This window comes from Strigops habroptila, chromosome 5 (genome assembly GCF_004027225.2).
Source record: "Strigops habroptila isolate Jane chromosome 5, bStrHab1.2.pri, whole genome shotgun sequence".
Classification (NCBI taxonomy): domain Eukaryota; kingdom Metazoa; phylum Chordata; class Aves; order Psittaciformes; family Psittacidae; genus Strigops; species Strigops habroptila.
In genome coordinates, this window is record NC_044281.2 from 12,434,022 (window position 1) to 12,460,387 (window position 26,366).

Here is a 26,366-nt window from a genome sequence, read left to right on the forward strand (position 1 = left end):
GGGGCGGAGCGCGGCCCTCCCCTCTTCCTCTCGCGTTGGTTCCGCTTGCAGCGTTCTCGCCCTTGCTGCTGCCGTTCTTCGTCGGTTCTCGCGCTCGTCTCCGCTCCGGGCCGCTTGGGCGTTTTCTCTCTGCCTTAAAGTCGGTGAGGAGATGGGCCGGGCCGGGGCAGCCGCGGGCACCGCCGGGGTGAGGCGCGGCCGAGTGGGACCGGCTGCCGCCACACGAGGCCAGGCCGGGCTGTAGCGGCCGCGCCGCATCTGGGCGGAGGCGGGGAGGGGGGCACTCGGTCTCCATGTTCCCCCGCTCGGGCACCGTAGCGCGGCGGCGGGAATGAGGGGGCGCCGCCGCTGCAGCGGGCTCCGCGCAGGCCCCGCCAACGCCCTGCCGCCGCCTCCGCCTGGGGAGGCCCGGGGCGGGGGCCCGCGCCTGCCCGCCAGCGGCCTGTGCTGCGGGGAAAATGGAGGTCGGCCACGGGCAGGGAACGGGAGGAAGGAAGGAAGGGAGGGAGGGAGGAGGAGCGGCGCGGGGGGCAGGGCCGCCTGCACGCTCCCGGGGCGGGCAGGCACCGCGTCCTGAGGGGTGCTGTGCTTCCTCGCAGGGTGTCTTTTATGAATAATCAAAAGCCGCAGAAGCCGACGCTATCAGGCCAGCGTTTTAAAACTAGAAAGAGAGGTAAGTGATCGGTGCGTGCTGCTGTACCTGCTGTCGGTGCTCTCTGTGCATGGCCCCCCGTGAAAAGCCCTTTCCTGACCACAAACCAATGCTTACACAAAGCTCCTCTTGTAAATCTTCTAAATGAGACCACACTAAATACCAAGTGTTGATGCTAACTTTGGGTACTGGAACGTTCTCTGCACTCATAAAGAATATTTGGCAGCCTTACTTTAAGTTGTAGCTGAATTTACTGTGATAACCTTGGCTTAAGGAACAGTCGATGTAGAACTGCCCTGAGTGTGTTAAGCCCAAAAGCAGGAGTATCCAGTACCCCTGAGTTACAGGGGAGCTCCAGCACAGGCTTGTTGCAGGTTAATGTGTAAGTCTAAGGAGTATCTAGACGGGTAAGAATTTCATTGTTAGTCACTGGATAAAAGTTACATTGTCCCCTTAATGCTATAAGAATACATGGCTTGAATTAAAAAAAAAGGGGAAAAAAAGAAAAAAACCCAACCTCCCACACACACACACACAAAAAAATCAAAACGAAAAGCCACCCACAAAACAAAACAACTCAAACCCCCACAAACACTCCCCCCACCACCACCAAACACGAACCCTCAAAGTGTGGGATGTGCAAGTGTCTATATCTGTATGTGCAGTTATTCCCATGAGAAGCATTTATGACTGAAGAGGTGTGATGAGAAATTTAGGATTTTGGTGGGGGGGGGTTTAAGTGGAAGTGAGGCAGCTCTTAGAGTTTCTGTTTAATACTGTTGTACTAATATACTAGCAGCGTTCCAGCTCAGACTGACACCATTAAGGATATAGTGTACTAATTCAGCTGTAATAGTGAGTTAGTAATTAAGTTGTCAGACAGAAGTCCAGGTTGACTTAAAGAACCTATTTTAATGTTGAAGTAAAAGCCCCTTGAGAAGCTGTTGAAGTGTGTCGAGCAGATGAAATGCTGGCATCATGGGGTTCTGTCTCTCTTTAAGCATTTAACCATAGTTTGGCTTCCAAGCAGCTCTGCAGTAACAGCCTCATGGATCTGTCCTGGAAAAATAACAAATCCAGTATTTCCAGACTTCTACCCATCTGTTACCAACATGTCGATACTTGCATTGAGTGTGAGGACACTAGTCTGCCCCTTACAGGAGGGTTGCTAACAGATGCTAACAAAACTGGCTGAGCTGTTACAGACAGCTCTCAAAGTAAGATTTGCAACTGAGTTCTGTTTCTCTGGAAGCTTTTCCTCTTATGGTTTGCATAATCTAAGGACAAATCGGTGAGTAAAGTTAAAGACCTCTGCCATTTAAGGCAAACTAATGATTATCACAAACAACTGTTCTTCTTAGTGGAAGTACGGTAAGAATTCAATTAGAGGTATACGGAGTGGTTTAGCTTTTTAATCAAACTTGACTGAATAGTGGGCTGAAAGCAGTAAAGCTTCTTACTGCTATATTGGCAGTAAGAAATTCACTTTGAAATTCACTTTAGGCTACAATTGAAATTCACTTTAGGCTACACTGTTAAGTCACTATTTGTGCTAGTTAATACTAGTTGTCAGGCTTGTCAGTGCAAGTTTGGTTTTGTTTGGGTTTTTTGGGGTGTTGTGTTTTTTTTTTGGGGGGGGGGTGTTTTGGTTTGGTTTTTTTGGTTTTTTTTAATAAGATGGAGATGACAAACTAAACAAACCCCAAGCGACAATGTGTGGCAACTTTATTTCAATGCTTTGTTTTCACAGATGAAAAAGAGAGGTTTGACCCTACTCAGTTCCAAGACTGTATTATTCAAGGTTTAACTGAAACTGGCACTGACTTGGAGGCAGTAGCAAAGTTTCTTGATGCTTCTGGTGCAAAACTTGACTATCGCCGCTATGCAGAAACGCTTTTTGACATCCTGGTGGCTGGTGGAATGCTGGGTAAGTTCCTTTGATGGGGCTGTTCTCAGCCTTTATTCTCTTGACTCTAAAAAAGCTTGTTTTTTCTTTCAGTGTAAAAACTCTGCTAAGGAGCTCATTGAGTGTGTAGGACAGGGTTTAAGCTCTCTGCAGTGATAATCTGACCATGTTAGTGACTGGCTAAGCAATTGGATTACTGTAGAAATACTCTGTATACCCTACCTGCCACAGTTTGGCCTTCTTTTAAGTGCAGACTGTACAAATTTGGTCTAAAGGAAAATACATTAGATTCCTTTTTTCCTACCAGGATTGGATCCTGACTCTCTAGTCAAGTTCATTTTTGATTTGAGAGGGATGAATGCTCATTTCAGTTGTGTGGTCTGTGATCACAAGATGAACGGAGTTGCCCTGAAAGATTCTGACATGATCCTGTGCTTTGTGCACATTGCCCTGTTATTTTGGAAAGTAGTTTTGTTTACAGAAGAATCCGATGTGCTTAGTCTTGGAAACGCTGTTACAAATTGTTTGGTGTTGACAGCAGCGAGGCCATGGGCTCTAGCAGATGTCAGGGAGTGAGAAACGAGGGGGTGGTCAAGTCAGCAGAAAACAGGGCACCAAGGAAGTGAAATGTGATGACAGAAAGTCTTGTGAACCCTTGTGCACAACGTGTGTAAAGAGCAAAGGGTGGGACAGATGCTCACCAAGCAGGTAAGAAGTAGGTGAAGCTAAATGAGGTTTAAAAGTAGTTTAAAAAAAAAAAAAAAGTGGAGCTTTAGATTTAGATTTTAAATTTCCTACTTGACTAAATACTGTTCAGTGAGAAGGGGTTCAGATGGCAGGGACCCATTTAAAATACAGGCTGTGAAGAGGATCCCTTATGTTGACTGCCAAGACTAGAAAAGGTCTGTCTCTGGTTTTAGCGTTTGTTATGCAATAGTTGGGAGGAGGGGAGAGGACTTACATGGGAATTTCGGCAGTTACAGATTTTCAGTAATGTAACAGAAATAGCTCAGATTACCTGAATGCATAGAGGAGGAGAGGAAATACCTGAGCCACAGACGGACTGTGGATGGCAGTTCTGCAATGGGGGTGGCTGGTTTGGGAGGATGCATCTGTTGCATGTTGGGGACAACTTCACACTGATACTTGCAGAAATGTCAGGTGACTTGCTCGTATGCTGGAAAGCAAGGCTTTCAAAGTGGTTTAACTGCATGTGCCTGCTTATCCCAAAGCTTATCCCAAACAGTGTTACACAGACTGAAGTTATTGTAATGTTCTTTTTAGCAAGAGGCTCTTTTGCTGATGTTACAGGAGGTGGTAGCATGAGTAGGTAAACTTGTCTGCCACATGGAGCATTGCTACTCGAAATTGTTGATGCACAGATTGTTACAACCTGTGGGTTCACATTCAAGAGTCCTAACCAGTGCATGCCGTGTTAGAAAGTGTTCCTCTGAGGAATGAGGCTGAGGGGGAGAGGGGAAAATGCATTAATGGTGATATTAGGAGTCCTTTATTGAACTCCTCTGTAACAACTAGCTAAGTAGACTGGGTTTAATCTTTAGTCATACAAGGCTGAAATAAAAACCTGGCATCCTATTGCCTCACCACCTTTTAATATTCTGACTAAAACATCACAAAAGGATCTCCCTTATATGTAGGATGGCATAGAAATAAGGTATTGTGGCACTGGAATTGGTGGCTTGAATTCACCCTAGTTAGTGAGGCAGCCTGGCTACCAGTCAAGTGCCTGTCTTAAACTGAAGAGGAATGGTGAAGAATTTTGAACATATATCTCTAGGTGTTCGCTCTCCTGTTGTGACTTACTTTTGTTATTTAAAAGACACTTACTTACAAAGCAGCGCTACTGTAGCAGACACTAAAAAGACACTTGCCAGGATTAAGCTTAGTGGTTTCCTTTAAGGGAAGAGGAGCTCATGTGGTCATGTTAACTTACCCGTATGAAAAACAAGATGCGTTGCCAATCCGTTTAGCAGTAGGGGGTCAGAATATTTAAATGGACATCCATAAGCTACTGATTTTAAAGTTCCACTGCAGCAGTGGAGCACATGGAAGTATAGGGTTGTCTGCAGTGATCCAGTCATTCAGTTCATGAAAGGACAACTCATTGCATGTTAAGAGTATTGAAATTCTTACTGTGGGGAACTGCTGGGTACTCTCGCTGGGGAGTAATACCACTAACACAGAGACTCTTCTTTAGCCCCAGGTGGTACCCTGGCAGATGACATGACACGCACAAACGTCTGTGTCTTTGCTGCACAGGAAGACCTAGAAACCATGCAAGCATTTGCTCAGGTTAGTTCTGTAATAAGCACAATTTAACTTAAACTGTTTAGTGGTCAAAAATGAAATGTTTGTGGAGTTGAAAGTTTAGGTAAAAATAATGCATGGCTTTAAAAAGCTTGCTGGAAGAGGTAGAGTAGCACTGTTCTATGCTAAAAGTGCTCTAAAGAATTTGGACCAACTTTACTGAGCCTGGTTTTTCTTTTTTTCCCCTTTTTTTTCTTCCCCCTTTTTTTCCTTTTTTTCTTAATTTCAATTAAGTGATAGTCCAGAGCAAAAAGTAATACTTTCTGTATCTTCCTAGGTTTTTAACAAGCTAATCAGGCGTTACAAGTATCTGGAGAAAGGCTTTGAAGACGAAGTCAAAAAGGTATGGAGTAGCTCCTTAACAGCAAACAGATAAACCTTTGAATTCTGTTAGTTAATCACTCTACAGAACAGTTATATCATACAATGGATTATTAAAATAGAATACGTATAAGTTGTTAATAGAAGAACAGCTAGCTTGCGTGACTAGTCGAGAAGGCTAACAGTGAACTAGTGCTTCTGCTAGTTGAATAGCTTGATTGAAACAAGTTGTCTAACACGGAGGCAGTAGTCAAGCTTTAGTGAGAGATGGTAGTTTTATGGCAACTCTTCTTATTTCCTCTTGCAGTTGCTGCTGTTCCTGAAGGGGTTCTCAGAGTCTGAGCGGAACAAACTGGCCATGCTGACAGGTATTCTGCTTGCCAACGGGACGCTTAATGCATCAATTCTCAACAGTCTTTACAACGAGAACTTGGTTAAAGAAGGTAAGTGTTGCCCAGCTCTTACTTTAGGGAAGGATGGTGGTGAACAGAACCATGACAAGTTAAGCAGACATTGCAGTGACAGTACACCCTTGCAGCTCACTAGCTTCATCTAGTGATAGATTTACTAAAGGATCAGCAAAGGTGAATATGCTGCCTCACAACATGGAAGGTCTTGCTAAGTCTTTTCAGAAAGCTTGTGTGTAGGACTTCCCTGTGTGACACTGGGGTTGCCATCAGTGCTGTTGCCCGGCAAGGTAGTACTGTATTTTGGAGGGGGGGCTTTCAGGATGCAGAAGGTCTGTTGTTTCTTTAGGCTGCTTCATAAATTACAGCAAGGAGAGTTAAGTTTAGTATAGGGAAGTCTTTGTGATGCTGAGGAGTGGTAAGAGAAGTCCAATGTGCCAGAGACTGCAGTATCTTCAGGCAGAAGTACTGGGGACTGTGCTGGGTCTGCCTGTGAGTACAGGGGCTACTGCTTCAAGCAGGGCTCTGGCAAACTAGGTGCCCTGAACTCTGAGACCTTGTGATTGCCTTTGTTTCTAATGTCAATAGTAACAATACTACTCCTATTGCACAGGTGTTTCTGCGGCTTTTGCAGTCAAGCTGTTCAAATCATGGATAAATGAGAAAGATATTAATGCAGTCGCTGTCAGTCTTCGTAAAGTCAACATGGATAACAGGCTGATGGTGAGTACCACTGGAATTACTGAGTTACTACTTAAGCCAGTTTCGTGACTAGCATTTACCAGCAAAGCACCCAACACGCATTTGTTTTGTGAAAGAGTTGTTGTAAACTTCGTTTTCAGGAACTCTTCCCAGCCAACAAACAAAGTGTTGAACACTTCTCCAAGTACTTCACTGAAGCAGGACTGAAGGAACTTTCTGAGTACGTTCGGAACCAGCAGACCATAGGAGCTCGGAAAGAGCTGCAGAAAGAACTTCAGGAGCAGATGTCTCGGGGAGATCCATTCAAGGATGTAAGTATTTGGCTGTAGACAAGGTGGGATGCTTTTTTTTTTTTTCCCTGTAGGAACTTAGCTCAAATTTTCTGAAATAGAACAGCATTTAGTACTAATCTGAAGATCTGTGCCTAATTAAATATTGAATTTGGCTCTCACTAAGAATTAAAATCAGGACCTGGGTGCTTTGGTATTAGCTTTGTGGTCTTTCCTTAATGTCCTGAATCTTGCTATATGACCAAAGGGCTGTGTTTGCTTCTGAAGGCTTCTGGGTTACATTTAGAACAGAAGTTTTAATTTACCTTAGTGTCATATGTGGCCTATGTGCTGACTCTTTCATTCTGACAGATAATCTTGTACGTGAAGGAGGAGATGAAGAAAAACAACATCTCAGAACAGACTGTGGTAGCCATAATCTGGTCAAGCGTAATGAGTACGGTGGAATGGAACAAAAAGGAGGAGCTGGTAGCAGAGCAAGCCATTAAGCACTTGAAGGTATTGCAACTTAAGTATGGAGATTAGCACCTGTTGTGTAGGGCTTGGTTGGACTTCCCTCTGTCTCCAGCTCCCTTTAAAATGAGTTAAAGCCCGAGTTTCCCCCTTAACGCAGAGACAGCAGTAAACAGGGAAATCCTCCCCTTGTAACTGTGGTATTATAGTCTGAGATACTGATGCAAAAGCAGTGTGACTTCCACAGAAGCACTATGGGCTGCGCTGGGGGTTGCACAGTTCTGAGCAGTGGCTGATGGAAACTGCATGAAACCAATCTAGTTCAGTGATAAATGCTAACTGCTCCATGTGTGCTAATCTGTCATTCCTCTTGCAGCAATACAGCCCTCTACTTGCTGCCTTTACTACCCAAGGTCAGTCAGAGCTGACTCTTCTGTTGAAGATTCAGGAGTATTGTTATGACAATATTCACTTCATGAAGGCCTTCCAGAAAATAGTGGTGCTCTTCTATAAAGGTAAATTCTGGGGGATTGTGGGTTTTGGTGGGGAGGAGGGTGGTTTTGTTTTTTTAAAGCCTGTATTTGCAGAATGCTTCAGTCCTGATAAGACCTTTAGGGAAGATCAGTACCACAACATTGCACTTCATGTGCTGAAGAATTTTCTATCTTCTGTTTCCAAGATGGAGCAGTAAAATGCAAAGGTGGATGTGGCTGTCCTTGTCTAGAGGAGTACTTCCCCGTGTGCCAAGGATGGTGGCTGTCTACTAGATGTTCAGAGTTGTGGTAGATCAAATTTAGATTTTTAAGGCTCTCTGTCCCTTTTAAGTTAGGGAAAGATACATGATTAATGTATTCTTAGCTTTTTGTCTGAACACTGACTGTGAACAGCCAGAGACTGAGACCACTAAGGTGTTCTGGGGTGCTCTATGCTGTTAAGAGGCGTTACTAAAAAACATGCTGTGCACCTGTGGAAACACCATAGGAATATAAAGAAACTTGTTAAACTGAAAATTATATTTTACTTTTAAAATTTAAGAATTTGCATCTGTTGATTAGCTGTTGACTGAAGTTTTCTTTAGAGTGTTATTGCAAATAGCTATGAAATACTCCAAACTTGTAGTGGGAGTGATAGTGCACTCCTCAGTGCAGTGCTTGGGAAACCCCCAGCAGCCAACATGAAACATAAGGTTCTCAGAATTTTAAACCAGGAGGCACTCCTGGCACAAGTGTATCCAGGCATACCCAGGGGAGGAAGCAAAGGCTGCCAGTCAGGGCTTCTCAGCTGCAGCTGTTGAGTGGTTTGCTGTATTAATATTGCTCTTGCACATTTTACAGCTGAAGTTCTGAGTGAAGAACCCATCCTCAAGTGGTATAAAGATGCACATCTTGCAAAAGGAAAGAGTGTTTTTCTGGAGCAAATGAAAAAGTTTGTTGAATGGCTCAAGAACGCTGAAGAAGGTAACCAGCAGCTTAGCTCACAAGTTGAGCTTGTTAATTTTGGAACCTTAGTGCACTAATGTTTGTGAGGTGGGGTGGTTAATTGTCCCTCATAGGCTAGGTGTGTCCCCTGGTACTGGCTGAGAAAGCTTGCCAGCACAATCCACGTGGATCCAGTAGCAGCTGTTATGCAGGGCAGCAGCTGGACGTGGGGGCTGACCTGTGGGCAGCCTGTTGACAAGATCTCTCTGTTCCAGAGTCGGAGTCTGAAGCTGAAGAGGGTGACTGACCTGTGAAACTCTGTCCTTGGCAAAGCAAACAGGAGCTGTAGATAAGTGTCATGTCTCATGTGTCCTTCTGATTCCTACATCCTACCTCCCTGTATCAAGCATGATATAAGGGCTCTCATGGCAATTTCTTTTAACTGTTTTCTATAGTTATTGAGATACTGGGTTTAGTTTTTAAAACCATGTTCTAAGTAGCTTACAGGAGCTGTTATAGCTTTGACTCTAACTTGCATTTGTCCTTTCAGTTCTATTCTACCTCCTGTATTTTCTACTGTAATAATGTAATTTAAGGCCTTCCACAATGACATCCATTTTACTCCTTGGGTTTTCTATCTGTATTTGAGTAGACATGATTATGGTGAATGAGATTTATGGCAGTTCTGTTTGCAAATGAAACTGTAAGAAGCCTCTAAAGCCAGCAGGCTGTGGCTTGTGTGGTAACTCAGTGTGACATGTCAGTCTGCACCATGTGCGCCACATAGTCCCGTTCATTGGTGGTTGTCCTACTGCCCAAGGACTTTGTCACCTCTTCCCTACGCTTCCAGCATAAAGCATTGCAGCTGCTGGGTGAGGCAGCTGCCCCACTCCTGGGAGGGAGCTCATTGTCCTCCTGGAGAGAAGCTGTTATGGTGGCAGTGAAGGGTAGTGCTGGAGGGGTACGATGAGTGGCATCTCTGAACCTGCTGCCTGTCACAGGTGGTGGCCTGCACACCTCATGGGTAGTACAGCCCAAGAGGGGTCTGGCTGCCTTAGAGCTGGGCAGCAGCTCCTGGGGAAGCCTTGCCATGTCTCCCATGGCAGTCCAAGCAATACTGTTCCCCACACAGCCACCCAACAGCTTTCTCGAGCCAGCCAGGGGAGCAGCTTGCTTGAGCTGCTGTGTTAATGCATGAGTGCTGGAAGGTAAGGCAGACAAAACTCTGTCCCCTCCCCCTGAAGTTTAGAGATTGTTTTATGTTGGCACTTGACATGTTAAACCAAACAGCTTATCTGCTCCATGAAACTTTGCATTCTTAATGGAATTTCTCAGGACAGCTCATAATTAAAGAAAAAGATTTGGTAAAAGAGTGAAGTCTATACTGGTGTAAGCTAATAATGAGCATTAACTGAAATACTGGTAACCAGAGTACACCTATTATAAATAAAATAAAATGAAAAAATGATCCCAAAGATCATTGATATTTCATTCAGTACTACAGTAATCTTCTTCCTTACTTTGTAACTTTTTTTTGGAAACAAATAAAGGCCATCCTTACACTTATGTCAAGGGCTGCAGTTATCTACACGTTTAAAGTGCGAATGTCCCGAGATTGTTATTCTCTGAGGAAATGCAGCCAGGTTCATCATTTTTCTTTAAATAAGTTTTATTCCAGCAGCTGGATTAAACTGGAATATCCAAGAAGTCCTAATATAAATCCACAAAAAATAGCATAAATGTGCATAAAAAATAGCACCTTTGCGAAACAACTGTTCGCCATATAGCGCAAGTAGTTACACTTTTTTCCATTTCTTTGCTGGAAAACCTCTCTCAGCCTCCTCACCTGCAGGAAACCGTGACCTTTTTTCCCATTTCAGTGAGAAGAAGAAAGGAAGTTTCAGCGCTTCTCCAAGTGTAATGCGCTTGGCAGGGTCGTACTCCAGCATCTTCCCAGTCAGGTCAGACAGGTTCCTGTGCTCACCATTGATGCAGGTCATATATTCCTTCAGGAAGAAAATGTCAAAACGTGGGGCTTTTAAAATTGCACCAAAAGCTCCTCTCCCCAAAAGAATCTCCCTTTGTCTGGTTACTGGCAGTGGCTTAGAGAGCCTCGAGACACGCTGACCAGCACGAGTGTTTTCATCCCAGTCCAGCTGGTTGCAATTGAAATATACTCAGGTTCTCTTAAACAGACAGACCCCAGTTTGTTATTCCAACATTCTGGTTTATCCCTTCACTAGAAGTTTACCGGAATGTTAGTTCACAGCTTGAGAGTGGGCAGCTTGTTAATAGAGCAAGAGGAGGAACCTGAGTTTATGGAACTTTTTGTTAAACTGCTATTAAACCAAAGCTCAAAATACCTGTATTTATTAATCTCCAGCAGTCTAGGTATGGAAAAACATCATTACCTGCTGTTCTGTATCATGTGTCTTGATAAAGGCCCCAGTACTCACTCCATCATTGCCAGGTGTTCTTTGCTGTTATGGGTCTGGAGGGAAATCAAGGTGGACATTTTTGTTCAGTGTTAGAGGAAGTTGTCAAGGACCACCCACTAACCTTACTTTGGTTTTGACAGTACCCTGCACCCCATAATCAATTTCAACTGAAGGAGAAAAGAGAGGCTGTAGGCATGCGATTCCTCCAATAGGTTTCAGTGATCTAGACAGAGGTTTTTTCCCTTGAACCCCTTATTTTTTTTCTCCTTTCTTTATAAATTTCAGGTTTCAGCAATACCTGACAAACTAGGTATTGAGTAGTATTTGTTAATGGTGACAGATGAAGCTGTGTCTTAACTAGTGTGGCTTGGAAATTACAAATATTAACAGGGTGATCCTTGAGTCAAGCTGCTGCCAAAATGTTTACTGAAAGCAACTTGTAGGAATCTTCTGCTGAGAAGTTCCTTTGTTCCTACAGCTTCTGTTCTCTTCTGCTTGGTCTAACAGAGAAATGCAGTTTCATTTCTGAAGCCATTCCCCGCAGGCCCCACTTCCCTGTAGCGTATTTTCACCCAGCTGAGCAGCATTATGCACACTGCATCGTTTTGAGGTTCGTAGTTACCTACCGGAAAGAGTACATTTCCAACGTATTCCATGAGAACACAACCTATGCTCCAAATGTCACAAGGCTGTGACCATCCCAGTCCTGTAAAAAGATGCAGAAGGTTCGTGTTTATACCTCATCACAGTATACAGCACAGCGGCTCAAGCAGGACAAGTGCCACGTCTAAAGCACGGTTCCATAAATCTTAGGCTGATCTTTCACCTAACAGGCTTCTACTGACCTAGAATAACTTCTGGAGCTCGGAAATCTCTTGTAGTCACCAAAGGGCTGTGGTACTCATCATCATATGTTGCATTCCCAAAGTCTGCAACTTTGATGTCTGGAATTCTTAGTTGATGTTCATCCTGTGTCTGAAATGAAACACAGTGGGATGCAAGTGGCCAAACGAACCCAGCTTAGTGGCTGGGGGGAGGGAGAGGACAGCAATTTACCAGTGTGGGGTTATAATCTGCTGTATAGTCAGACTTCACAAATAAAATATTTTCTGGTTTCAGGTCTGTATGTGTCAACTTGTTCAAATGCAAAACTACAAGATAACAAATATAGTCAGCACATTTCACAAAAAGTTACAGATAAAGCAGAAAGGAAACATACTTACAGTTCACAGATTGGCAAAGCTGGTACAGCACCTGTCTGATGCGGTCCATGCTCAATGGCTGAAAGCCAGGCTCTTTCATAAAGTCAAAGGTGCTGAGCCCCAGTAGCTCAAAAACAATGCAGACATGACCGTGGTACTCAAACCACTGCAGCATCTGGACACAGTGACTACAAAAGCAGGAAAACGCATGAGTTGCAGCAGGAGGGTGTGTAACAACATATCTTGTAGAAGGTGGCGTTGCAGAAATCTAAAAGCAGAACAAAGCGCAGGTGGCTTTGTGTACTTATTGCTGGGATCTGATGCATTTAAATATTGCAGTACTTCTATTTCTTCAACATTTCTTACTGTTTTCACAGCAACATCTGCCACCCCTGAAAAGACAGGTTTTAACAGTTGTTAGAACAATGAGGAGTTTCAAGTGAGAATATAGTTGGAATGAGGTGATCTTTAAGGTCCCTTCCAACCCAAACCATTTCCATAATTCTAGGATGAAATTCAGTAATTAGCACCATAGACATTTACAGCAATGACAGCCTTATCAGAAAAGATATTTTTCTTTCAGTACATACTGACAATATAACCAGGGCTCATCTGTGCACAAACAGAACTAAAATTTAATCTTTCAATGCTGAAAACATACTTGATATATCTGTCTTATTCTTAAAGGTTAAAAGCCCCATTTATCTCCCCTTTGTATTTATATATGCTGGGCTGCTATCGGGGAAACTTCCACATCTTGCAGCCTAACAGGACTGTCGGTCAAAAATGACACACCGCCTCCTGTTGGTTTAGTAGAGAAGAAGTAACTGAGGGATCAAATGCCTTCTACAGCCACTAGAAAGACAATCTAGTTTCATACTCTGCACATGGCAAAACTGCCATCAAACACGAAACAGATTCTTGATTTACAAAATACTGTTAGACCCCAAATCCAAGACCTTGCTTATTACACAGACCTGGGGTGCGCGGTGCAGGCCCCGGGACTGCTCCGTGCTGGGGCTTCAGCTTCATCCCACATTGTCCATGCCACCCCCTGCCAGCCCTTGACCTCTCCCAGGCTGGAGCACCCATCGCCTCATCCCCTGTCGGGGGGGGGTCCTGCCCAACCCTCCTGTCAAGGCTCTGGTTTTAGCATGATGTACTAACAGACACTTGTGTTTGGGAACTGCAGCAGCAGCCTTAAGGAAGTACACACAGAGCAGCATAAGAGGAGGCAAAGATATAAAACCTGGGATGATGAGAAAGCACTTCATGAACTACACTGTGAGAGTAAGAAAAATTACTTGTATTAAATACTCACTCTTCGTGATCAATGCATTCCATGACTTCCAAAAGCACCTTCACTCAAAATAGCAACAACCTCATCTATAAAGAACACTCAGTCACAGAAGTTGTGAAATTACTCAGGTATTTAAAAAAACCCACAAATACAAGCAAACAAAATTAACAAAAAGACTTAAGTGCTATTACTGATGCTATTATAGACTGTGCTTCCTTTAAACTGTAAATATGTCGTTTGAGAGATGGTAGTGGACAATTCTCATCAAGGCACGTTTACAGGGATCTCATTCTCGTAGGTTCATTAACTTCATTTACTACTGTTTGGGAGGAGGGAAAAAGAAAAAAGAAATACATGAAGTCCTACAGAAAAAGAACAATCCCCACCCTTAAACAATAGAAGTTAAGGCAGAAGAAGACTTCCAAAGCCCCCTCACATCTTATTCTAAAAGAACTTATTCTATCTGAAAAGTTAATAAAAACTTTTACAAATATTCTATAGATCTTGCACTTAGTATGTCTCCCCTCTGACAAATCAGGTGGCTGTTCACATCATCCCATGCACTCCTGGCTGTTTTCCTTCGAGGATGCATCTGGAACAGCACCAAGATCATCCAGAAAAATACATAAGCCCAAGTGAATTCACATCAGAGTACGAAATTCATTCAGCAGGGAGATACTCAGGCACTCATACTTAAGTCAAAAGGAAGTTTAAAAGCTTGTGCTTGGATTTTTGGGTAGGGCTGAAATAAACGCTTGTCATAATAAAAATTGTGAAGGCATGGAAGTGATGCCTCTATTTCAAGTATTCCAATGGATGGTTATTATTCATTAATCTGCTCAAATAGAGCCAATAAACAAAGAGCAGGACTAGGTTGCGTGGTATCACAAGCTTAGCTACAAATGTACACTTTCAACTGAAGCAAATAAAATCCTAGCTGAAAGAATAATCTACTAATACTAGCTAAAGGAATAAACTATTAATATCATTGACAGAATTCCCCAAACCCCCACACTACCACCCTATCTTCTTAAAATAAAAAAAAAAAATCCTAAAACTGGTCACAGCACCTGTGAATGATGGTGCTGAGAGGTGGTAGCATCTTGTGTGTTGTCCACACTTTTTTCAACATCATGCTGTTCACGACTGTCTCATTTCTGAAGAGACGCTACAAACAAAGGATGAAATAATTAAAATAACCCTAGCACCCCTATCAAGACAGCTTTTTGTTTTAAACCCTAAAACACCTCTCTTCTTGAAATAGCCCACATTTCAGATGAGCTCATGGGAGTAATAATATCTTCAAACACATGCTTGCTGATATCAGAAGTCAACAAGCTAAATACCTGAGAGGAAGTTTAGAAAGAGCAAGTTTGCAGTACTTGCTCTGCTGTGCACCACTTCCTGATCTCTTCCTCTTGCGACGACCGTCACTTCTTTTGTGATCCGGACTTTCTTTTTTAGCCCCATCAGGATCATTAGTTTGCCCAGAATGTTGTGTCTGTAACAAAGATATTTTGCTCTTTCAATTACATCCCATAGACAAACAGTTTATTTTCAAAGCCATTAATTATCAAATTAACACTATAATTAAGACTGTATTTTTCCTCTGCTAAGCTGCTCAGGTACACCAGGGCACGTGTGCTAGGAAAAAGGCAGGCTCCCGTCTACATACAAACATTGCCCAGGGTGCTTTTAAAGGCTTCAAGGAACTTGTCATAAGCTTTCACCATGCTTCTTTCTAGAGGTTCCCGGAGAATTCCTAAAGCTAAATCACAAAGATGGTAAAACTTAGGTTACCTCTGAGTTACGGCACTTGAAGAGGAAAAGGCAAATACGTCACCAAGTGTTTCCTATTTCACTTTACACCATAAACCGCTCCCAGATTACACGCTGCACCTCAGGTCGGCAGCAGCCACAGCGATGCTGCACAGCTACACTGTTACTGTCTTGCCTTCCACACCCAGTCCCCACTGGCATTCTGCATCTACTCCGCTTTTGCCTTCCGCGTTGCCTCTCATCTCTTCCCAACTGCACCAGCTCCCCTCTTGCCTTCCACACTGCCTTACCTCTTGCCTTCCAGTTTGGCTCTCCTCTTGCCTTCCTAACCAGTTCCCCATTCCGTACTGCCTCTCCTCTCCTCTCGCCTTCAGCCACTGCCGAGCTCCAAGTCTCAACTGCTGACCCCCAGAAACACTTGGTGCGGTGCGCCTCAGATGGCGGAGCGCATCACAAAGCAAAGATTGTGATGCCACTGAAGAGGGCGCAGTGCGGGGCCGTGCTGCGACACTCCATCCCCCAGTCAGGCCCTGCCTCAGCTGTGGGCCTCCCATACCTGCACACCAAATAGAGCTCAAGTAAGCGGACACATCAGTCCTCTATTCCCACAGAATGAAAACAAACCCATCAGCCCCAGCCTCCCACAAAACTAACCCACGGTTCCTCTGCTGCTCACAATTACTGCACACACACCAGTCCCAACCACCCCTCTCACCTTCCCTTGCTGCAACCCTCTCCCCACCACCTCTCTCAGAAGGAGCTTTTGAGCCCATCTGCCGTCTTCAACCATCACCTCAGCAGAGCTAACCAAGCATTACACCAGAAACTGGGTCCTCCAAATCCACATCAAACAATTAAACATCTCAAGTGCCATCTCATGGAGGTGGAAGAAGAACATCTGAGGATGAAACAGTCCTGAAGCACTACAATAGCTTATTCACATCAGTTCCCTTTAGGGAATGATGATTTTTTTAATCTGGGAAGGGCTAAACCTTCTGAAACAATTCTACCTCTGATAAATGACCCTCCTCGCTCTTTGTATTTTTTTTATTTCCCCAACTGACCTGGTGTGATCAACACACAGCATGTACATGACACATGCAAGTTTGTCACTCTCCATAGATAACGCACCGCTAGTTTTTTGTCTGTTGCTCTCCAGCCTGGTCTAAGCACTGCTCCCAACACGACAGACTTCTAACACCAACTTAACCTACTGTTTTCTGAATGCCAGCAAAGGTCAGAGACAATTTAGAATACACATGATGAGACCCTCCATCTCAGTTCTAATGTAAGACTGCTCTGTTAATGTACATAATTCTGTTTGCCTGGGTAGATTTATTTCAACAGAGCCCACTTGGTGGCTCTAGTGTTTGTGAGAAAGGACCAGACTGATGGAAGTAAACAGGAGTTTATAAAGCACAAGCCAACAGCAACAAGAACAGGCCCGTCTGCAACATTTTTGCTATTTAAAGGATTATACACATCACAAAAGCCCTAACAGCTGGTGACACGACAGCAGATGGTGCAAGAACTAAACTGCGAGTATGCCATACCCAGCAACTGCCCACAAAGACACACACTTCCACAGCTGGGCTACTTTCTGCTCTCTGTCTTGCTTTCTCTCCAACAAGTGCAAAGGACCAAGCCCACCATTCATTTTCCTGTTGTATTCCAGGTTCTCAGGGAGAACATAATACAATTTTTGGAAGTTAGTATGTAATCCCATCCCATAAACTCACTCTCCTTTCAATACACAGCTTTACATAAGAAAGAAAGGATCTAAATTTATCTTCCAGAGAGCCAACTGCTTGGTGTCCCTGCATTTCACACATTCTATAGAACAGCCGCCTTCTTGGGGGGGGGGGGGGGGGCGGTGTGTGGAATAAATAAAAAGAAGAAAACCAAAAAACAAGATCTGAAATTGTTTCCAGTTCAGTGCTAGATGTCAGCATTTAAAATTATTGGTTCCTTTGCACCACAGGCAAGTTTCCAGTATGTCATTCCTCCTGCATGACAGTATTGTCAGTCAAACATGCAGTTGCATGCTTCTGTCCACTTGCTATTACCACTGGTTATATGGAGAAGACAGAAAGAGCACACAGCTAAAATAATTAAATCCTTTACCTGACTGACTGAAGCATTAGAGTAAAATGTATTAAGTCAGGAGCAAGGGCTAGAAGCTTTAAGCAACACTCCCTAAGGAATACAGAAACTTTGCCCCAGAGACAGAGTACTGATTAACTCTGCTCATTCATGCCTCAGTAACCCGCACCTGGCACGCCTTTGCCTTTCTCTTGCAAGTCATTTCTCCTCTTTATTTTAGGAAGCAAAGTCTCAAATGAGATATAGTGGTCTGAAGCAGACTGCAAGTCAGCTTGACCTGGACCTCCCAAGGATTACAATGCATATATATGAGAATGGACTTTGCCAAGTGATGTTGTCTGAGGCCAAAGAGGATCTAGGGGAAGAATGGCAGGAGTTGGATGCAGAACTGTAGGTACTATCCCCTGGCCACACACAGTTGAACTACAAATATACCCTCTCACCTTCACATATTATAGAGTCAGAGAGTGAACCTCTGTGGAAATTAGTTGATTTTTTCCTGCTTTACAAAAACAAAGTGATGCCAAAACACGCTTTTTAAATCTACAAGGAAGAGTAGAACATGGCTTTTCCCAGTATGCCCAAGGTGCAGAACTGCCTTTCTGATGTCTACAAATCACACTCTTTTCCCTGCTTAAGTCAGTTTATGCTTACTGTACTGCCTTGAACACAGGATCAGCAATATACACACCCCCCCACATATGTACACATGCATTTTTTCTTCCTGACCAGTCAACAGTCCAAGTATCTCGGTACCTTCTTGCAGAATCATTTGAGTCCAACAACATCTGGTCTCAAAGAAGACCAAACAACAGCTCTCATTTGTTCAACATCATCTTGGCCAAAGGTATCTTTTATGATTTTAGGTCTATCTGGATATTTTTGATTAGAAGCCTGACCACAGTCTTTTTGTCACTACTCTTCTGTTGTGTTCACTCCCTGTTGTTTGTGCTATAAAGTGATGTAAAACAAGTTACAGTAAACCCATGCTCACCTGGTTTCAATCAACAGCTGTGTACAGATGCAAACACTCTTTCATACCAAAAGCATCGTGCCAGAGGCAGAAATGACTGTTTCCAACCCACACTTTCGGGAGGCTGAAGAGGTTACCATTTCAACGCAGCAGGACAAGAGCAAGCACTTCTCTAAACATGGTCTTCAATCCCCTAGGAGAGAAGGGTTTCATCTACCTACAGCACTGCTCTCACCTAGGGGAAAAAACAGCATCTCTTACTCACTTTTCTAAACACCAACAAAGGAAGGAAAGTTAGAATTTACACGAGAAAGGGTCAGAAAACCATTAGCATGAAATTGTAGCAAAGGATATTGTTTCAACACAGTAAGGCAGAAAAAGATTTGCAAAAAAAGTTATCTTTTCACATCTTTTTTTATTTTACAAGTAGAAAAAGCAATGTTTAAAAATCAAAGTCCTGGAAGATACTCTGGAAAAACTGGCTTCTAAAACACAAGACTCCTCTGTGACAACTCCTAAACAATGTCACAGCTCCTGAAAATCCTGCATTCAATGAGCAAAGGTATGATCCATCTCAGGTTACCCTTTTGAAAGATACTTTAAACCCCATAATCCAGCAGTCAATCTGATCTGTCCCTACAGAATGTGTCAAGGCACTCTGCGGCTACAAAGCAAAAGGGTTGGCATGAATTGTAATGTCTTTAATGCGAACATCATTAAGAGGTCTGTAGGTTTTCTCATTCACAGGCAGCTTCTCCAGCTCATCCAGGGTCTCCAAGCCATCAATAACTCTGGAAGAAGAGCAGAAGTGCCAAGAATCACCTTCTATTAATGATTTAAATTTCACAATTGAGATATCTCAAAGCGCTTTACAGTTAAGTGTCCTAGGGCAAGGACTTCAGAAGCAAATGGTACAAATAACACAGCCAATACATTACATACGGCACATGTCTTTTCAAAAGAAATAGTAAGCATCCATGACAGATTCTATACAAATAATTCCCACTGACCTGACAGTATCATCACATTTTATACCAGCCGTAGCTGTGTAAAGACCCTGGCTGCACTTCCCAGCAGGCAGGACTGATCTATCATAGTATAGGCTTAAATAGCAGCAAGATGCCGGCCATACCAAACCTCACTCTGAATTTCTAAAATCCTGTGGCTGGAAAATCAATTTCTGAATGTGAGATTATCATTTCTAACCTTACGACTCAAAGACAAGATTGGACAGAATCATTAACAACTGTGTAAATCTAATGACACAAACAGGTTTATGCCTTCAGATTTCCTTCTCCGGCTGCAGAAGTGGCAAGAGAGGTTGTTCTAATATACCTCCTGATTTTTTGTCTAAAAAGCTCTGGTAAATCTTGGCAGGTTTTATCCCCCCAGTAAGGAATGGGTAGAAAACATGTGCTGCTCACAGTTCAATTCACTCAGATGCATCACCTCTTTGAATCTAGGATGCTGGACTGTGGACCAACAGGGACACATATGCTGTTCTGCTGGTACTGCAACTGGGGCAGGAGTATTTCGAACTGCCACTGGCAGTTCATCTGGCAAAGTTCATCTGTCAGAGCTGCTACTCTTTTCTAAGAAAGATGTCTAAAAAAAACCTACCTTCAATTACACTTCTAAACAAACTCAGAAATTTAAAGAAAAAGCAACACTTAAATGTCAATAAGCAAGTGGCTGAAAATAGTATTTTTGCATTGCAGTAGTTTCCTTTGAATATTTAAATTTATTTAATAAAGGCAACTTTTTCCTCAGCAGATTCACTTGTACACTAGAGAGTTTTTACCAACAAGCAAAAGAAAAGACATCACCATGATTCTGAGATACAAAAACCAGTATCTGAAAGACTCAAACAGTTGCTTTAAGGATGATACATTATCAGTAGTGTCCATTAACATCATTAAAAGGTCTGCAGGTTTTAAAATAATGATGCACCTTAACCTCACCTGAGTTTACACACTGTCAGTTCCATAAGTCTTAATCTGACCAACAGGAAGTTCCACCTAAACCGTATCACTACCACCCTCACCCCTCAGATCCAGTCCCAAATCGGATTCTTTCTTGCTTCTGGGTAAACTCTACAACTGTGTAGCCAGTTGTTCTGGAGTTGGCTTAAAATCAGGCTGCATCCATACGGGCACGGATGAAAAGGCACACTGGAATAACTCTGTGTGTGTGTGTGGCAGGGGGGAAGCTCCATTCCTGAGGTAATTTTTAATACACCTCTTCCCACTGAATTCCCTACTTCTAAGAAAAAGGGTACAGCATTTTAGAGCAACTAATTCTGGTGACAGTGAAAGAGCATACATTTACATGTACACATCCAATATTTTAAAGATTTTAGAACCAGAAGCTTCCAAATTTGCATTGCATGTGCCCTGAAATATTCAGATCCATCACAGATCACTATGGCGAGGAGGCAAGCAGCTGGGTCACTTACTTGCCAAACACAGTGTACTTCATGTCGAGGTGCGGTTGCTTGCCGTAAGTGATGAAGAACTGCGATCCATTGGTATTTGGACCATTGTTTGCCATTGAAACCACCCCACGGACACTGTGCTGAAAGAGGGGAAAAACTCCACATGAAACAAGTCCTGCTTTCACAGGTGTGTAATGTGTACAAAGTGCTCTGTGAATTAGTACTCTGCCTTAATACCATCATTAAAACCATGGTAAAATCATATCTTGGTTGCTAAGATATTCCATCACGGTCCACATCTCACTCCTCAAAACCTCTTACAAAGAAAAATCACTTCCTTGCCTTCAGTGTATGAAAAATACTTTGTCACAAGTTCTTTCTTCTTCTGTTCTCAGTGATGAAACCCCTCAAATCTAACTTGCCAAGTACAGAAATGTCTGTTCCTATTTTAATAACAAGCTTTCTATCCCTTTATTGCAGGATTAGACTTTGCTTTACAATTACAAGAGGCATTTAATACAGCACAACACAATGCTGATCGTTCTCCAACCTGTAAAGAAAATTTGTATCAAAACATAACTGCATATTGAGAGCAAGAAATACCTTTAGGTATTCACTGAATTCGTCTTCAAACTTCTTGCCCCAGATGCTGTTACCGCCTTTCCCAGTGCCTGACAAAGAAGCACCAAAATAGATTACTGTATTTTCAGACTGAAAAATCCAGAAATTAGGTACTGTTATTTTACAATATTTTACAACAAAGACCCGAGATAGCCTGTAATTCATTTGAGGAACAGCTTGGATTCTCATGTCTTGATACAGAGCACTGACAAAACAGAAGGAACACCTATTAAGAAGCAGAACCAACCACTGATGTAGCCTCAAATTTAATTCAGTGTTATTACAAACAGATACACAGTTGAACCAGATTTTCTTCCAAACAGCTGACACTCTTTAGCACATTTTCCCCAAATGCTTTAGGGGCAGTGTAGCCTTTTGGGAAGAAACCCAAGAAACCACAGTAGCAACTGCTACCTGTTCAACAGCTGGCAAGTCAGAACCATCACACTGAGTGGAAACACCTGGATAAACTAAAGTTTGTAGAATGCTTTACTACTGCACAATTATTTAGAAATAGTGCCACAGCTGCTCTGTCTCATTTCTGGCTCACCACAGAAAGCTAATCTCATCAGAAATACCTCCATCAACAATACAATAATTCTTATATTTTAGTTTTAATTTATTGATGGTTTTAATATATATAGTTATAATTACTTTTTTTTTTTTTTTAGACTTACATTTTCTTTTTATGTATCTTTTTCTATGGAGAGAACCGGACAGAAGAATTTACCTAATGGATCCCCAGTCTGAACCATGAATCCCTTTATATTCCGGTGAAATATGCATCCATTGTAGTAGTTACTAGCACAAAGAGCCAGGAAATTCTAAAGAAATGAAACAAAATCTATTAACAAACAATGCAGAAATAGTATCCTCTTACTAAAATGACAGCATTGGCCAGACCAAGAGCAACCCTTTTGCCTCTGCTTTGCACTGTGACCACGTGGATTCCAGAGAGTATTGCCACAGAACAGTCATAACCAAATTACAGCTGATATGCTCTTTTGACAATGTCACAGATCAAAGGATTTAACCTGACAGCAGAAGGTTGCCTGACTTGAGGAACAAACAAGAAGCCCCAGACATGCTCAGAAGTATCACTTTCATCCAACATGTTTATTTTGTAAATCTAATTTTGTAATCAATAAGTTCATGCCTCAGCTTTGTTAGTTAGTTAGTTAAACTTATTTCATCTTCAGGTTAAGTTTATCACAGAAAGGAAAACCTGGGGTCTCTGACAAACTGCGAAGCAGTTCTCACTTTTAAAGTGTTACCAAATCTGTGTGAGAGCAAACCCAGGGAAAATTGGGAATCCCAGGCCACGTGCCATACTTCCCGTTAAAGACAAAGGATGCTTTGGGAGATGCCTGGAGAACAGGGGCCCTTAGCTAAGCGTTATCTGGTGAGAAACAGGCAGCAAAACTCTAGGCAGTAGGACACAGTGCACAGTTCCATGAGTGGAATAGGCACTGTAGCAGCTTAAAATGTTAGGAGCTGCAACTAGATGATCTTTAAGGTCCCGTTCAAACCTAACCATTCTATGATTCTATTCCAGTACGTGAAAAGATGAACTGCAAAAGCCATTTCTCCTCCTTTACAGGGTTTGCTATTTCTACTGCTTTGTTTCAGCACCAGGCAATCCTGCTCCTGTTACTCAACTTACTTCGCAAGTCTTTGGTGTACGCTCACAGAATAGTTCCAGTTTAATATCTCCTACATCAGTATGCAGCGTGACAGCCTGAGCAAAAGGCAGAAAGTAATAATTAAATCAGCAACAAAATACTAACAGGCTCAGTTTCATTCCCCAGTCCCACCAAGAATACAACCAAGTTCCCACTGCGTATAACCATTGTCTCAGGATTTGGCCACAGCCAAGGCTACTGTCACAAAGCTTCCACATTTCCAGTGAAATCATCAGAAAGCACTTGGCTTCATTTAGTTTCAAGACAAATCAAGTTTGCTATGGTAATGCAGAAGCTCTGTTTCACACTGTTACACTCCGGAGATACAGTGTTTGTTTGTGAACTGGACCTACTCCATCACTCAGTTGCCAAGTTGAAGAATCAAAACTCACAGTCTTATCTTTATTTCCTGATGCGCTCAACTTTAGAAAGCCTGCAAGTGCAGAAGGTTACACACACTGAAGCAGGAATATGTGTTTGCAACTTGAATAATGCTTCTGTGATAAAAGCCCAACTAGAGTACCAAAGATCAGCCAAAGTGGGATTAAAATGTAGGATCTTAGAACCAAAAGTGTAATTTTATTTTATACTGATGTAAAATGACCTATTTCCCTTTCCACAATTTCTTGTTACAAGTCTGAAATGGAAACCTAACCTTTTTGTTAAAATTCTTCACAGCATCAGAGTAAAACATGCAATCCTCTGAGATGCAGAGTAGATACTCACTTTCCAAGAGATGACCGTTTCAGAAAAAACGAGAATATAAAAAAGTGTTATTGTTCTCACCATGTCTGCTCATCAAACAGCTCAGGTAAATTTGCATACAGCAGTTTCCTGCCAAGAAAATATAGGAAATTTGTTGGGTTTTTTTCCACCAGTTCCCAGCTTTTTGGATTCTGAAACATCTGTGTGGTTCTATGTTTTTACAGCACACAGTTTTACATTCAAGCAACTCTGCGGATAAAGGTTTTGCAACTATGCAAGTGTGCAGCACACAACTAGAATTCTATTTATTTTAGTTCTACACTACCCTATAGCATACACTATTCTTCAACTTCGCCCCGCTCACCCTCCCGCCCGCCGCCCCATCGCCGCGGCGTGGGGCCCGGCTCCTTCACAGCTGAGCGACCCTGTCGGGAGGCCGCGGAGCGCCCGCAATCCCCACCGCAGAGCGGCCGCCCGCTCGGCCCTCCGCCGCCGCCCCGCCGCTTTACCCTCGCCCGGCCACACGGAGGCCTCGCACAAACCTGCCGAGGCTGCACCCCAATGCAGCGCCCGCCGCCAGGAAGGTGCTCCCCGGCTCCCCTCACGCACGCAGGAAGGCTCTGGCAGCCCACGGCACGGCACGGCACGGCGCTGCAGAGAGGCCGCCGTCAACCCCGCCGGCGCGGCGGAAGCGGCGGGCCCCAGCGCACGCTCCACCGCGCAGCCCGGGCCCTGCTGCGACGCGAGGCGAGGGCGGGGCCTCGCGGCGGCGGTTGAAAGAGGCCGGACCGCGATCTCCCCATCGGTGGGGCGGTGTTCGCAGCATAAACGCTCTTGGCGCTGCGGTTTCTGCCACTGGGTCAACTGGGTTTATTCCTGCCGGTTTTACCCCCTCTGCAGATCGCTGCATGCTGCTGCCTCGCATACAGCTGCTTCACCGCCTTCTCCGCTGCACCCGTGCTTTGGGCCACCTGCCCACACGCTCCCTCATGGATCTCGGTGAGCTGGTTTCAGCCCTGAATGGCTTTGCATCCCTCTCTCTGGCTGAAAGCTGGGACAATGTGGGCTTGCTGGTGGAACCGAGTCCTCCCCACACTGTGAACACTCTTTTCCTCACCAACGATCTCCCTGAGGAGGTGATGGAAGAGGCGGTGCAGAAGAAGGCAGACCTTATTCTTTCTTACCACCCTCCTGTATTCGTACAATCATAGAATCAACTAGGTTGGAAAAGACCTTTAAGATCATCATGCTCAACCGTCAGTCCAGGACAGTCAAGCCCACCAGTAAACCATGTCACCAAGGGCAAACTAATCTCCCCTCATGGCTGCCCCTCATGATCTCCAGTCACAGCCACCCCTTATCTGCCTCCTCATAGTGGCCCACGCTATATAGCTGCTGCCCCTGCCCCTCATGGCCACGCCTCATCTCCCTGCAAGATCTCACAGCCCATGGCTGCCCCTCACGCCCCATGGCTGCCCCTGCTCTCGCCCCACGATCTCCCCTCACAACCACCCCACCTCTCCCCTCATGATCTCCCCTCATGGCTGTGCCTGCTCTCCTGTCATGATCTCCCCTCAAGGCCACCCCTCCTGCCTCCTCACGATCTCCCCTCACAACCGCCACACCTCTCCCCTTGTTAGCCGAGAGAAGAACACATAACCACTCTAAGGAGGTTATATGTGGTGCTTTATTCCGAGGCCCCGGGAACCAGATTTGGGTGGGTACCCCTGGTTCCCGGGGCCTCGGAATAAAGCACCACATATAACCTCCTTAGAGTGGTTATGTGTTCTTCTCTCGGCTAACACCCTCATGATCTCCCCTCATGGCCGCCCCTACTCTCCCTTCACAATCCCTTCACCCCTCATGGCTTCTCCTCTTGACCCCTCGTGATCTCCCCTTGTGGCCGTCCCTCCTCTCCCCTCACGATCTCCCCTCACCCCTTATGGCTTCTACTCCTGTCCCCTCACAACTGCCCTGCCTCGCCCCTCATGATCTCCCCTCATGGCCACCCCACCACTCCCCTCATGATCTCCCCCCATGGCCACCCTACCTCTCTCCTCATGATCTCCCTTCATAGCCATCCCTGCTCTCCCTTCATGATTGCTCCTCATGGCTAACCCCTCTGTCCCCTCATGATTTCTCCTCACGACTGCCCCACCTCTCCTCTCACGATCTCCAAGCATGGCCGCCCCTGCTCTCCCCTCACAATCTCCCCTCATGGCTGCCCCTGCTCTCCCCTCACAATCTCCCCTCATGGCTGCCCTTGCTCTCCCCTCACAATCTCCCCTCACCCCTCATGGCTGCTCCTCCTCTCCCCTCATGACCTCCCCTCATGGCTTCCACTCCTGTCCCCTCATGACCTCCCCTGCTCTCCCCTCATGATCTCCCCTCATGGCTGCTCCTCCTGTCCCCTCACGATCTCCCCTCACTACCACCCCTGCTCTCTTGGCACTGTGAGAGTAAGAAAGAAAAATTCCATCTATGAAGGACTCACGCTTTGTGATCAATGCATTCCACGACTCTTCCAAAAGCACCTTGACCCACAATAGCAACAACCTCATCTACAAAGAAAAGAACTCTCAGTCACACAAGTTGTGAAATTACTCAGCTATTTAAAAAAAAAACGAAACACAAGCAAACAAACAAAAAATT

At 44.2% G+C, this 26,366-nt stretch overlaps 2 protein-coding genes and 1 pseudogene across 5 annotated transcripts in view; 1 reads left to right on the forward strand and 2 right to left on the reverse strand.

The window, feature by feature from the left end:
- Positions 1-12,031, forward strand: BZW1 (basic leucine zipper and W2 domains 1). Of its 2 annotated transcripts, XM_030485617.1 has the most exons (12): positions 1-143; positions 600-673; positions 2,403-2,579; positions 4,777-4,871; positions 5,164-5,229; positions 5,515-5,650; positions 6,228-6,337; positions 6,457-6,627; positions 6,958-7,104; positions 7,436-7,574; positions 8,394-8,516; positions 8,753-12,031. In XM_030485617.1, exons 2-12 carry the CDS (start codon positions 610-612, stop codon positions 8,782-8,784), a joined length of 1,260 nt encoding a protein of 419 aa, XP_030341477.1. In that variant the 5' UTR covers positions 1-143; positions 600-609; the 3' UTR covers positions 8,785-12,031. The 2 variants fall into 2 exon arrangements, with proteins under 2 accessions (XP_030341477.1, XP_030341478.1); XM_030485618.1 differs by lacking the exons at positions 1-143; positions 600-673 and having other exon boundaries at positions 2,502-2,579; positions 4,777-4,782.
- On the reverse strand, positions 8,837-20,799 carry LOC115607869 (annotated as a pseudogene).
- Positions 18,668-26,366, reverse strand: part of PPIL3 (peptidylprolyl isomerase like 3) — a 9,730-nt gene continuing 2,031 nt past the window's right edge. The window contains exons 3-9 of one of the 3 annotated variants that reach the window (XM_030485624.1): positions 26,209-26,275; positions 23,796-23,843; positions 22,991-23,065; positions 22,058-22,151; positions 21,310-21,377; positions 20,728-20,846; positions 18,668-19,063 (exon numbers count right to left, since the gene is read on the reverse strand). In XM_030485624.1, the coding sequence (XP_030341484.1) occupies positions 18,937-19,063; positions 20,728-20,846; positions 21,310-21,377; positions 22,058-22,151; positions 22,991-23,065; positions 23,796-23,798 (486 nt within the window). In that variant the 5' untranslated portion in view covers positions 23,799-23,843; positions 26,209-26,275 and the 3' untranslated portion in view covers positions 18,668-18,936. Of the gene's footprint in view, positions 19,064-20,727; positions 20,847-21,309; positions 21,378-22,057; positions 22,152-22,990; positions 23,066-23,795; positions 23,844-24,256; positions 24,473-26,208; positions 26,276-26,366 lie in introns of those variants that run through there. The other 2 variants (XM_030485622.1, XM_030485625.1) reach the window with 2 other exon arrangements.